Raw genomic sequence first — 14,793 nt, forward strand, 5'->3', positions numbered from 1 at the left:
CAAGCATCTCAGAGAGGTGATTAAGAAAAAGCAAAAAGCCTACAAGGAGTGGAAGATGGGAGGGATTAGCAAGGAAAGCTACCTTATTGAGGTCAGAACATGTTGGGATAAAGTGAGAAAGGCCAAAAGCCATGTAGAGTTGGACCTTGAAAAGGGAATTAAAACCAATAGTAAAAGGTTCTATAACCATATAAATAAGAAGAAAACAAAGAAAGAAGAAGTAGGACCGCTAAACACGGAGGATGGAGTGGAGGTTAAGGATAATCTAGGCATGGCCCAATATCTAAACAAATACTTTGCCTCAGTCTTTAATGAGGAGCTTAGGGATAATGGTAGGATGACAAATGGGAATGAGGATATGGAGGTAGATATTACCACATCCGAGATAGAAGCCAAACTCGAACAGCTTAATGGGACTAAATCGGGGGGGCCCAGATAATCTTCATCCAAGAATATTAAAGGATCTGGCACATGAAATTGCAAGCCCATTAGCAAGAATTTTTAATTAATCAGTAAATTCAGGGGTTGTACCATACGACTAGAGAATTGCTAACATAGTTCCTATTTTTAAGAAAGGGAAAAAAAGTGATCCGAGTAACTATAGGCCTGTTAGTTTGACATCTGTAGTATGCAAGGTCTTGGGAAAAAATTTGAAGGAGAAAGTAGTTAAGGACATGGAGGTCAATGGTAATTGGGACAAAATACAACATTGTTTTACAAAAGGTAGATCGTGCCAAACCAACCTGATCTCCTTCTTTGAGAAGGTAACAGATTTTTTAGACAAAGGAAACGCAGTGGATCTAATTTACCTCGATTTCAGTAAGGTATTCGATACAGTTCCATATGGGGAATTGTTAGCTAAATTGGAAAAGATGGGGAACAATATGAAAATTAAAAGGTGGATAAGGAACTGGTTAAAGGGGAGACTACAACGGGTCATACTGAAAGGTGAACTGTCAGGCTGGAAGAAGGTTACTAGTGGAGTTTGTTTGGGTTTTTTTTGCAGGTGTCAGGGTGTAAAGAGTCTACAGAGAAAATGAGAAGGTGACTGTGTAGATTTGAACACAAGATGGATATAAATATATCATTTTATTAGCTTTATAAGTGGTCAGTTATGAGAAATTCAAAGCATCTGTGTGGATACAATCATTTTAGTTTGTGAGGATGTGAAGTCCAGATATCCTTAGTGAACAGACAAGAAAAAAAATTAATTATTTTAAAGAAGTGACAGTGTCTGAACAACTTTTCACTGTAATGACCGTACTACAGAATCCTTAGAATAGAAAGTACTCACTCCACAGGCTCCTTTTACAACACTCATCTCTGTATTTCCCTGCCTTCCTCAAGTGCAGCAAGGAGAAAAGGAGCATATGGCCCACATACTAGAAAAACATAGCTTCCCCCACATCACATAGAACGTACACACTAAGCCGAGTCAAAAATCTTTAACACTACTCCTTTGTTATGAGTCACAACTTGTGTAAAAAAGTAATATTTGATTAAGACAGTGGAATGTTGGCAGGCCTAACTCAGTGCATGGGGGGGCCACCACCTCAGCGGTCTTACGAAAGGTGGAAGGATGAGGAGCAGCAAAAGACTTTGACAACTTTACAATCTTCCAGCTTTCAATGGTATGAAAAACCCTGCCAGTGAAAGTCACAGCCCCAGAACTAAAAGGGAAGGCAAGAGTGGGTTTGAGAGGGATTGCTCCAAGAGGCTTTATAAACTCCAATTCTCCTAGCTCAACAGAAAATTAGAGCCTCAGAATGCTGAAGCGCCCCAACTTCAAGAGCTGTCTAAGCCTCCCAAGCTCAAGGCTGATCAGACAAGTCCTGGAACTGAAGTCTTGGAGACTCGTCTCTGCTGTCTCATTCCAAAGGTGTTGGACTAACAGAACCATCTCTAGAAGAGTGCACCCACAGAAGCACAATCATATGTTCTGGTGATTGTGCCAGAGCTACTAACTGAAGAGAGAGCCGAATCCTAAGAATTGGCACCATGGGCAAATGGAAGGAACCCTCAGTGCTATAACAGGAATCTTAGCAACAAGGACCCTCTTTAGTGCCTTCCTCTTTGGGGAAGGCAGTAAACTCTCCGGCACCAGATACCTTTCAACTTGTTTTTTATGTTTAAGGGCAGCCGAGGTGGCACTGGTGTGGATTTGTCCTATAAGCAAAGATGTGCTTGATGCTTTTGAGATTTTTCCCAATGAAGGTCCCAGCATTAATGGATGCATCATGACGTGACAGGCTCAGACAGAAGATCCTAGGACAGAGGGATAGCCACATCAGATTGGCACTTAAGAGCCTTGTTCTAGTGGAACAAAGGAATTTCCTGCACTGACATACCAGTTGGTGTCAGCTAGGTTTCCATATTTCAGTACTTAAGTAGTTCCTAGAACCAAAGAAGGAGAAATCAGCCTCGACATCAGTAAAATTTCAGCAGCAGAAGCCCCACTTCTGAGCTAGTGTTTATTTGTGCCAATAAAGCTCCAATGCTTACTGAAGACCTTGGCACTATAGTCTCTCTCTGGCACAGAGTTTAGTTCTGTGGTCATGCCTGACTGAAAAGAAAGATGGTCTGCTCCAACATAACAGGCCTGAAAGTTGGTCCAATGACAAATCTAGGGACTGAGGGCCTCATTTCAGAAGACCTGGATCATCTTGTCTACTGGTGTGGTCCCAGGGCCTTCAAATCTGGACAAAGTGAGCTCCCCTGTCCGAACAGAAAATGGCATTGTGCATCCACTTCCGGGAGAATGTGGGAACATGAAATACACCATCTACAACCATCTCTTTTTATCTGAATCTTTGGATGCCAGATCAGCCATGACCAAATTTCTAAGAACCCTTGTTCAATAATAACTGGCCAAATACTAAATAGCTATCATACACATTAACAAAAATAGGGAGAGTTTAAAAATGAAAAGTGAATTCTTCCATCCAGGTATACAGGGATATTCTTTAAAAAGTGACAGAGTCCTGTGGCACCTTATAGACTAACAGAGGTACTGGAGCATATTCTTAACACCCACAGACATCCATGGTAAAAAATGAATTGACCTGGCGGGGGCAATCAGACCTTTTTTAACCTCAGCTCCAATCATTTGATGCTGGCAAGAGGGCAACGATGTAGCTTAGGCACTGTTTTGCAAAAAATTTCAACAGCATCAGAGGATGCATGCCATATGGGAGAATATGCAAAGGCCACTTCACAGAATTTACCTTTTAATTTTTAAATGGAAGCAAAGCACTCTTTTATATTTCTAAGAAGTCTCAGCTGACTGGGGAGGTGAGCAGTGCAGTCATGAGCTTTGCAGATCAAAATGCTTGCCCTGTCATCATATAAAAGTGGAAGAGGGAAGGGAAGAAGAGAAGAAACACTGTCCATAGCATTTTAGCCAAAAGAAGCCTAGCCACATGACATGGAAGACATTGTTTAAGAAACCTACATCCACTGCTCTTAAATCGCCAGCAAAGTACATTTAACTTATGCATCTGAAGAAGTGAGCTGTAGCCTACGAAAACTTATGCTCTAATAAATTTATTAGTCTCTAAGGTGCCACAAGTACTCCTGTTCTTTTTGTGGATACAGACTAACACAGCTGCTACTCTGAAGCCTACATTTAACTTATGATTCTTGCATCTACTGAGATATAAAATTTTAGCTTCTAAAATAAAAATTAGATTGTCAACAAAAAAATTGCACTGTAATTTCTCCTACACAACTGAAGCTATGATTTTCTTTTTAGATTCCTTCTCTTCAAGATATACTTACAACGTTTGCCAGTTTCACAGCATACTAAATTTTTCAGCTGTGGTCAAAGTTGGAAGACTTGTAGAAGTTACTCATTTTTGACAGTCCTGGAATTACACCTAGCCAAATAGTTATAGCGCTCTACTTTCAACATATGTTAAAGTAACACTTCAGCTATCTTTGAGAGAGTTTTGGCCAGTTTGTTTATGCAAGCATTGTGACTACTAAATTCTATTCAAGAGACATGCATATAGACAGCCAGCATTTAAACAATAAGATTATAAATTTGCTTTCTTACTGGAGGGTTGGTGGCACTGAGAAGTGGCCTCCTGGGATGAATCAAGTCCCATTTTGTTTAATGAGTTAAAATGTTCTTAAAGAAAATCTTAAATTAAAGTCAGATAATTAAACAAAGCACAACACATACCTATGCATCATACTATGCCAAATGGAAGTCATAAGCAAATGGAACCAGTTTTTTTTTTTTTAAACATAGTAACTATAATTAACAATTTTGAAAAACTATGTCAGAACCTCTTTAACTTTCCAGTTTACGTAGACCCCTTTACTGTAATAGTGCTGTGCTTCTCATTGCGAATTAATTGTTTGTACTTAATTTTAAAAACACAGACTTTAGTTTCAAAAGTGTAAATCTGCGGAGGTTAATCTTTTCCTATTAATGTACTCAAGTTAAAACTCAATCTAGTTCTACAAAATAGGTCATATCACACAGTTCACTTCAGTATTTAATTGAAAGCAACAGATCTGCAGTACAGAACGCCATAGATCTAATATTAATTAATCTTGCACACTTGATAGTTTAGATTTGTTTTAGATTCTTTATGGTATCTAGTAAGAGGTACTGAAAGTGTCTTTTCCAGTTCAACTACAACATTAAGACACAGTAAGTGGAGCGGTTTCACTAGTAAACACAAATCTGGCGTTTATTTATATAGCATTTTCCATCATACGATGAATAATAAGTCAGGGCCCAGAACTGAAGTATCATCTGTTTACAGCCTTGTAATAAGTCAGAGGAACACAAGCTAATGCTATTGCACAAACTGTGTCCATCATATGTTTAGAGAGAAATCAGAGTGCTTGCAACTTTGATCACTAGCGTATTTGGCTCTGCTTGTGATTATTTTTCCCCTTCTACATGATCAAGTCTTAAAATATTTAACTGGGTGTTCTTTAGTGTCTCTTTCCAGCACCTAGACAGTGACTCTCTGAAGTGCTACAGAGATACATAAAAGCTTAATCATATGGATTTCTTCTGATCTTCCATAAAACACACAGCATGTGGTTATTGTACACTGCAAGTCAAAAAATTAATCCAACTCTTGTGTTCCAAGACCAACTGAACAGTCAACTCATATGTGGCAACTGATGATAGAATTGTGCAAAAGCGAATGGCTCAGTGACCATCTCCTTAAAGAATCATGCAGTGTTTTAATAATCAGTCTTCTGAAGTATCCACTAATTTATTACTGCAACATACATAGACTTTGGAGTTAGCATCTTCATTTGTTATATTCAATTATGCAGCTCACTGAAATTCTGGGAAACACATTCATCCATGCTGCCATGATCAGGTTGCCAAATATGATGGATGACACTTTATAAAATTCAGCAGTGTAGTAGTAGGTTATATGAACAGCATTCACCGTTAGTTGTTGTTCATTAGTTTGTACATGTAAGCTACTTTGCCCACATAACTGCTAACATTTTATCTTAATCATGGAATTTATTGCATTGGAGATGTTCATGCAGTCACGCAGAGATGGACTGTTCTTTCTCCACTTAGAGGCTGCAAAAATAAAAAAAGCAGCCAGCATACCACAAGCAAACTGTCAGCTCACTCATAAAAGATCAAGAGCAAATTTTGTTCCTCAGCAACTCTTTGAAGTGATGCCTCTTGGACTGGCTGGAATTCCATGTAATAGGAGTTGTGTAACTAAGCAGAACCTGGAAAAATCCATCTTTTGTAACACTTGCCTAAAAAGATAGTTGGATCTTCCAAAATTCTGAAGAGAAAGTAGTTTGTGAAACATAGAATAAAGAATATCTAGACCACTGGAAAAAGAGCTATGAGCTATAATTTATTCTATAGCTTTCAGAGTTTGAGAAGTAGACTCAATATTCAGGATTTTATTCTGTTGTTGCACGCTAGAAAGGTTCTTTGTACTTCAGCTGAAAAGATTTGTTCATACTGTCTAATAATTAGGGCTGAAAAGTGATTAGAAAAATTAATCGCGATTAATCACACAGTTAAACAACAATAGAATACCGTTTAAATATTTTTGGATGTTTTCTACCTTTTCAAATATATTGACTTCAATTATAACACAGAATAGAAAGTGTACAATGCTCACTTAATATTTATTTTTGATTACAAGTATTTGCACTGTAAAAAAACAAAATAAATAGTATTTTGCAATTCATCTAATATAAGTACTATAGTGCAATCTCTTTATTATGAAAGTTTAACTTAAACGTAGAATTATGTACAAAATAAACTGCATTCAAAAATAAAAATGTAAAATTTTAGATCCTGCAAGTCCACTCAGTCCTACTTCTTTTTCAGCCAATTGCTCAGAAAAAACAAATTTGTTTACATTTGCCGGAGATAATGCTGCCCATTTGTTTACAATGTCACCTGAAAGTGAGAACAGATATTCTCATGGCACTGTTGTAGCCAGCATCGCAACATATTTATGTGCCAGATGTGCTAAAGATTCATATGTCCCTTCACACTTCAACCACCATTCCAGGGCAAATGCATACATGCTGATGACTGGTTCTACTCTATAACAATCCAAAGCAGTGTGGACTGACGCATGTTCATTTTCATTATCGGAGTCAGATGCCACCAGCAGAAGGTTGATTTTCTTTTTTGGTGGTTCGGGTTCAGTAGTTTCCACATCAGAGAGTGTTGCTATTTTAACACTTCTGAAAGCATGCTCCACGCCCCGTCCCAAGCAGATTTTGGAAGGCACTTGAGATTCTTAAATCTTTGGTCGAGTAGCTGTAGCTATCTTTAAACATCTCACATTGGTACTTTCTTTGCGTTTTGTCAAATCTGCAGTGAAAGTGTTCTTAAAATGAACCACATGTACTGGGTCATCATTCAAGACTACTATAACATGAAATATATGGCAGAATGAGGGTAAAACAGCAGGGGATGTACAATTCTTCCCCAAGGAGTTCAATCACAAATTTAATTAATGCATTATTATTTTTAACAAATGTCATCAGCATGGAAGCACGTCCTCTGGAATGGTGGCCGAAGCACAAAAGGACAAACGAATGTTTAGCATATCTGGCACATAAATACCTTGCAATACCCAGCTACAAAAGTAGGAGCATTGCCAGCAAATCAAGGGAAGTGACTATTCCCCTCTATTCGGCACTGGTGAGGCCACATCTGGAGTATTGCATCCAGTTTTGGGCCCCTCACTACAGAAAGGATGTGGACAAATTGGAGAGAGTCCAGTGGAGGGCAACAAAAATGATTAGGGGGCTGGGGCACATGATTTATGAGGAACAGCTGAGGGAACTGGGCTTATTTAGTCTGCAGAAGAGAACAATGAGGGAGGATTTGATAGCAGCCTTCAACTACCTGAAAAGGGGTTCCAAAGAAGATGGAGCTCGGCTGTTCTCAGTGGTGGCAGATGACAGAACAAGGAGCAATGGTCTCAACTTGCAGTGGGGGAGGTCCAAGTTGGATATTAGGAAAAACTATTTCACTGGGAGGATGGTGAAGCACTGGAATGGGTTACCTAGAAAGGTGGTAGAATCTCCATCCTTAGAGGTTTTAAAGGGCCAGCTTGACTAACCCCTGGCTGGGATGATTTAGTTGGGGTTGGTCTTGCTTTGAGCAAGGGATTGGACTACATGACCTCCTGAGGTCTCTTCCAACCTTAATCTTCTGTGATTCTAAGAAGAGGACAGCATTATCTCCTGTAAATGTAAACAAACTTGTTTGTCTTAGCGATTGGCTGAACAAGAAGGAGGACTGAGTGAACTTGAAGTTTTACATTGTTTTGTTTTTGTACACTTTTTTATTTCAATTACAACACAGAATACAATATATATGAAAATATAGAAAAGCATCCAAAATATTTAATACATTTCAATTGGTATTCTATTGTTTAACAATGTCATTAAAACTGCGATTGATCGCGATTACTTTTTTATCACGATTAATTTTTTTGAGTTAATCGCGTGAGTTAACTGCGATTAATTGATAGCCCTACTTATAATTAAAATCAACACTACAATAGCAAAATAAGTTAACGAGTTGACTTAATTTACATACAGATTTTCACAATACATTCTGGCTAAATGTCTTAGGAAAGGTGATATTCTTGCTACATAAAGACAAGAGGGATGGGGTTACTTCATTAAAGGGACAGTCAACATGAAAAACTACAGTTTTAATCTACTGAAGTTACAAAATGACTATAAATGGAAGAGAGGAGAATACATTTCTCTATTCTGTTTATTTTGTTGACTTGCTATATTCAATATCAATTTCCTATGATGGTGTTTCACACAGCAACAGAGAGAGACTATTTTTTTAAATGAAGATTTGGTTCTAAAGATTACAAAAACTGGGAGGGTTCTCAGGCAGGTGAAGCAGGTAAATTATTATTAATTATTATTATTATTATTATTTACATTTTACTATGTTTAAGGTTGGCATTCTATTCAGAAAAACTCTTTTACAGAGCAATATACCTAGGTATTAAGCCATCAGCCCTTAGGAAACTGCAGTTAGTCCAGAATCCTGAAGCTCTTCCCCTCAGGAACACAGACTACCACAGACACATTACACAGGTCCTCCACTCGGAACACTGGCTTCCCATAGAATATCAAGTCAAGTTCAAGGTCTTGGTCATTATCTTTAAAGCACTCGATTACTTGGGTCCAACATATTCAATCTTTTAGATAAACACCAGGAGGAAAATTGTGATAGACTACTCTGCTCATCAAGCAAAATGGAATTTTTAATTAGTGTTCTGAGGACAATTTATAAGCTAAATTCAGTTACGTATAAGGCTAATTGTGGACGTATCCACTAACAATCATCCTCACACCTAAATCAAAATCTAATAAAGAATTATTAAGTTTAGCAAACCATGTTAGAGTTATAATTCATTATTACAAAGTTTATTAATATGCCATTTTGAAACAGAATGTAAATGAAGTAATGTCTATCACCTATGCCACCTCTTCTCCACAATGCAATACAACTATTCAACTTAACATGATCTCATGACTGTCATAAGAAACAAATTAGCTTTATATTTATACAGCACCTTCCTAAAATAATCCAAAAGCGCTGAAAAATATGCATACTATGCACCCTGAAATGCGTGCCACCCCAGAGGTGACTACATCAGCACTACTACAACTACACAAGAGCTTTAAAGGAGAGGGAGTTAAGAGTAACTTTGACTGAAGTTGTAGTGGTTTTGTTTTGTTTCATCTACTATCAAGCAAAGTAGAAAGTAACTACTCAATGTGAAATTTCACCAGAAAAATAAGGGTGAAATATGGACCATCTAATGTGTTATGGGCTCTGTAATGAACAGAAGTGATCAGAGCATCATTTATCTCATCGAAGAAGCCATCAGTGGGTTGCGTCTAATAAGATAGGAAGAAGTCAGAAATGGATAGGCCCAAAGATAGAATCTATCCTGCATTTGCAGGGAATTCTCCACTTTTAGTATTATCAGATATTAGAGACTGTGGCTGGTAAAACAAATTTGATGCTATTACTGCTGATGTATAATAAATACATATTCAATTTGAATATTGGAAGGCAGCTAAACCTCTTTAATACATTAAGGGCAAGCAAGGCAATGAAAAAGTCAAAGGCAAATTGCAGACTAAATTTTACTTTTGCACAGATAGGTCTATTTAAAGCACTGAAAGAGTATTCTCTGTAAGTTACAAGTTGAAATGTATAGCTTTATATAGAATTGGGATATATGGCAATAACATGTTCACTTGGTTTAATTCCTGAATTAAAAATAAGAAGTACCTCTAGTTCAATTAGTGCCGCAGTCACTGCATCAGTTGCAAGAGCACCAGCCTGAAGTTTTTCAATTGCCTGTGAAACAGAATTTTTAGTTGATGAGTTTGGATTTAATTGTATGACTAGTTCTAATGATTTTCTTGGCACTGAGTGAGACAGAATCCCCACCACAAGAAAATTCCAATCTAAGGCTTTGTCTACACTATACAGCTTCTAGCGACACAGCCATGTTGTTAAAAGTCAGGCAGTGTAGCCGCTGTTTGTTGGCACTTTTGCTGACAAAATACTTCCACCCACAATGAGCGGTGTTCACATTGTCAACGGGAGAGTGCTGCTGCAGACAACGCGCTGTTCACACTGACACTTGTCACAGCAAAACTTTTGTCTTTCGGGGGGGAAGGGGTTGTTAGCACCTCTGAATGACAAAAGTTTTGTTGCTCAGTGTAGACATAGCCTAAGAGGACAAATAAGACAAAAGGCACTGTGAGAGAAGAAAGTCTTTACAAGATTTGAATACATGATATTATTGTTCTGGCATCATGAAACCACAGTGCACTTGGCAAAAAAAATGTACGGTTGAATTTTATAGTAACATATGTCTCCCGCACACTTGAACTAATGATAGGGCTCTGACACCAAAAAAACCAACCCTAAATTATATTGTGTCATATTGAGTTGCTGCCATTAAAATGATTAGTTGTACCATTGAGTAAGTTTGTCCAGATGTTAGCAACACACACACACATTTGAAAGGATTAGATTTTTAATCATTAAATGTCAGTAAACATTGATTTCACCATATATACACCAACTGACGAAAATATATTTCCATCAAAGAGAATTGAAATTTACAGATAAGCACAGTAAGAAAAATGTTGCTTGAGAATGTCTTAGAATTGATTTAAGGATATTTATTTTGTATATTTTGACATGTGATGTTGACAATTTACAAAGCTTTAATTTTTTCATTCTCTCCATCTACTGTCATTAAATAATTATCTGACCCACTCCGTTTTCCTGAAATTGTGAAAATTTAAATCTATTAAAAATATTAAAATGCTTAAAAATAATCACTTTTGAAATTATAAAAAATAAAACTCAAACTCTGCCAAGCCTAGCAACATAAATGCAAAATAAACAAGGGATGATCTTTGTTCAAGTTTGGCACTAAAAAGATATAAACTTTTGGAGACATGTAGTAATTTCCCAGATCCACGCTGTACAAAAACGTAGAACTTCTACTCACAGCAAATTCCCTCAGTGAACTCACAAGAGCTAATGAGGGCTGCATTCTTAGGGCATGTCTACACTTACCATAGATCGACGCTGCGGCGATCGATCTAGTGAAGACCCGCTAAATCAACCACCGATCCTCTCCCGTCAACTCCGGTACTCGACCGGAACGAGAAGTATAAGGTACGTCAATGGGAGAGTTTCTCCCATTGACCCAGCGCCATGTAGACACCAAATAAGTCAACCTAAGCTACATAACTTAGGTCAACTTAACCCCATTGTGTAGACCTGTCCTTAGTTGCGGCATAAATCTTATGCTGTTTGTTCTTACTCAAACATTATGTTGGCTACCTAGCTCAAGGAACCAAATGGAATCTCAAGTTACCATTAGCAATATCCTCAACAGCAAGCAAATTTATCACTCAGGCAAGTAAATGGAAAAGTAGTATCACAAAACAGAGATACCAGGTAGGACTGAAGTTCAGTGTTAAACTACTCAAACTGTACTGATACTGCATGCTTTGAAACTCTGTTAGTTACAAAGTGAGATTGGTATTTGGAGATGAGGGGTGGGATTTTCAAATAAGCCTATGAGACTTAGACACCCAACTCCTTCAGACTCCCCTGAAAAAGTCAGCCATATAAATCTTCCATCAAAGCATTGAGGGTTACTTTTTAATGGAGATGTTACCATGCAATCAGGGAGAAGTGATTTTATATCTGCAAGTATTCAGATATTTTGCAAGTTACTTCCAATTTCAACAGTCTTTTTATAAAAGAATCCAATAATCTCTACACCAGCAATAATCTATAAGACATTTAATATATAGGCCAAAGGTAAATGTAGTTTTCTATATATCCAGCTACCTAGACCTCAAGATTCCCATTTGAATGGTTATATTAAAATCAAATCTAAGTCAAACTGTAAACACACAGCATTTCATTAAACAAGCATTAAGTTACACTAGGGAAAAAACATTAATCCAATTAGCACCTAAACTTAACAGGAAGAATTAATCAACTCTTCTCATATTCTATTCCAAATTCTGCCACAGACATGCTGTAGTATCTTGGCCAAATGACAGTTTCTGATATCCTTATGGAGAAAAGCAATAAAATCACTACAAAATCACCATTTAAATATCCAGGTCAGCCAGATGTCCACAGAGGGATGGATCTTCCATAAATAAGCTAAAAGAAGAACAGGAGTACTTGTGGCACCTTAGAGACTAACAAATTTATTAGAGCATAAGCTTTCGTGGACTACAGCCCACTTCTTCGGATAAGCTGTTGTCTCAGGCCACACATTAGGTGTATATAGTCCTCACCAGTGACTGCCAGACAGCCTTCAATTAGCATGGAAACATGATTTGGAATCATGATATGAAAGGAAAAACACAATTTGTATGTGTACCTGGAGCAAGCCTTGGAACCAAAATTGTTGCATGCGCAGAGAATCACCACTCTTTTCTTTTAATAATCCACATGTATTGCAGCCCTCTGAAGGAGAGGGAATGTGTACGTAGTTTCTGTGCAAGTGAAAGAGGTATAGTACAAACCATAATCCTTTGGGGGATTATGAAATAATATTTATTGATCTGTTACTCAAATCACACTTCTCAAAGTTTTTACCATTCTTCCCTTATGGAGTGCACAGTGGTTCCTGTTTTTTTATTGCTGTTTCTTTTTTGTCCACAGAAATGTCAACCCTTCAGTACATAATTGTATCCGGGGGATAGTGTTAATGAATCCCAAAATAAACACTTCATGCAAACACACTTTATGCACTTCTGCATAATATCCAAAACTCTCACAAAACAGATCAAAACTTTAGAGACTAGACCCTAAAACCTTTTATAAACTGAACTCTAGTGAACTCAAATTTTTTAGAAGCCTGTTGATCCTCTAAAGAAAAAAAAGTTTGGAACTGGGGAAGTCATACCTTTTGACAGGCTCTTTTGCAAACATGTTTGTATTCTTTAGCTTTGGATTCAGAATGATAACCTGCACCTATTATTAAAGACAGAAAAACAAAGTTAAGTAGAGTTTACAGTAAGCATTCAAACTAATATATTGGGATAGTGTTTTCACCAGGAATTACAATACAGGCTGACAACCGCATCTGAACTCAGATGTACATAACTATGTCATTTTATAAAACAGAGACTACTGATCTACTTCCATCACAGATTAACACTTTCAAGCATTTCAAAATTAATCCAGTATTGCCACTGACAGTCATCTACACTATTGATATAAGTGGAGAGGTACAAGTCCCAGTATTTTACATAGATATTCTGACTCTCAAAATATTCATTGGGAGATTCTAGTTTTGCCTATTCCTGGAGAGTTTCAGACATGACAGTTGTCACTATATTAAGCCACCAAAAAAAATATTGCTATGGTTTTAAGAGTCATCCTCCACTTTTTCTTTTGTAAGTTCGATCACATGAGTTGGCCCTCCTTCCACTTTGATACCTGCACTAGCTTTTTTTTTTGTAAAACTACTGCTTCTGCTCTGTGACTGCCAGATGCAGTTTCTTGAGACAGATTACATGAAATATGTCTCTACTACTGTCATTTTCAATCTCCATTTTGTTCCTGTTCCTTGCCTCCCCAAACTGACTCCAAGCACCTCTCTGCCCATACCCTAACCTTTTGCCACTCCTTTCTGCCGCCACAGATCTAGAAAACCACTACAAGTACTATCAGCAACGGACCCCATAGGCTTATAGTAATTTAACATTTAATACTAGCAAACTGCCTTTTTTTTTTTCTTTTGTTACTTGTGATATTCATCCCAGCTCCCTCTTCCTCATCTTCAGTGCTGTCTGTGCTTAAGCTTCTTTTAAACAATCAGTTTAGTTTATCAAAAATGAAACTAACACCAATAGTGGAGGAAATATACCATAAGCAGCAGCATATTAAACATGTCCATTTATTCTTAAAACAGTACAAGTAGGGTCTTTAAACACTAAGGCTAGGTCTACACTACCCGCCTGAATCGGCGGGTAGAAATCGACCTCTCGGGGATCGAATTATCGCGTCTCATTGGGACGCGACAATCGATCCCCAAATCGACGCTCTTACTCCACCAGCGGAGGTGGGAGTAAGCGCCGTCGACGGGAAGTCGCGGAGGTCGATTTTGCCACCGTCCTTACAGCGGGGTAAGTCGGCTGCGATACGTCGAATTCAGCTACACTATTCACGTAGCTGAATTTGCGCATCTTAAATCGACCCCCCCCCCCCCCCCCCGTAGTGAAGACCTGCCCTGACTCAGAGCAAGGTGTCCTGCATATATTTGCTCACCTTAAAGGTCTTATTCGTTTAAAAAAAAAAAAAAAAAAAAAAAAAAAAAAAAAAACCAACACATTGCTATTTTTAGCTCCTCGAGCGTTTTAAGTATCACCAGGCTGCTTTAATCAGCTGCAGTTGTAAGACTGCAGGCTCTTTGGGGCAAGATAAGTCTTTGTTCCATGTTTCTATGGTGCCTATTATAATGGGGTCCTGGTCCCTAACTGGGGCTACTAGGAGCTATGGTAACACAATTAATTCACTTCACACTATGGTCCAGAAACAAATGCTAAAGATGAACCTGCCACTATATTTAACAAGATTCCTTGTAGTATCAAGGAACTAAATGTACAGTATTATTTTCTCTAGAACATTAACTATACTAGAAGTTTTTTGAACCTTAATTTCCCAATGGGTGCAGCATCATTGGAGGTGGAAGGGACACCTGGTATAACTGCAAACGT

The 14,793-nt window shown here is 37.8% G+C and overlaps 1 protein-coding gene across 3 annotated transcripts in view; it reads right to left on the reverse strand.

The window, feature by feature from the left end:
* Window positions 1-14,793, reverse strand: part of TASP1 (taspase 1) — a 157,581-nt gene that overhangs the window by 131,148 nt on the left and 11,640 nt on the right. For all 3 annotated transcript variants that reach the window (XM_054023754.1, XM_054023752.1, XM_054023753.1), the window contains exons 3-4: window positions 12,978-13,045; window positions 9,809-9,877 (exon numbers count right to left, since the gene is read on the reverse strand). In XM_054023754.1, coding sequence (XP_053879729.1) covers window positions 9,809-9,877; window positions 12,978-13,045 — 137 coding nt within the window. The remainder of the gene's footprint in view (window positions 1-9,808; window positions 9,878-12,977; window positions 13,046-14,793) is intronic.

Source organism: Malaclemys terrapin, chromosome 3 (assembly GCF_027887155.1).
Source record: "Malaclemys terrapin pileata isolate rMalTer1 chromosome 3, rMalTer1.hap1, whole genome shotgun sequence".
NCBI lineage: Eukaryota > Metazoa > Chordata > Testudines > Emydidae > Malaclemys > Malaclemys terrapin.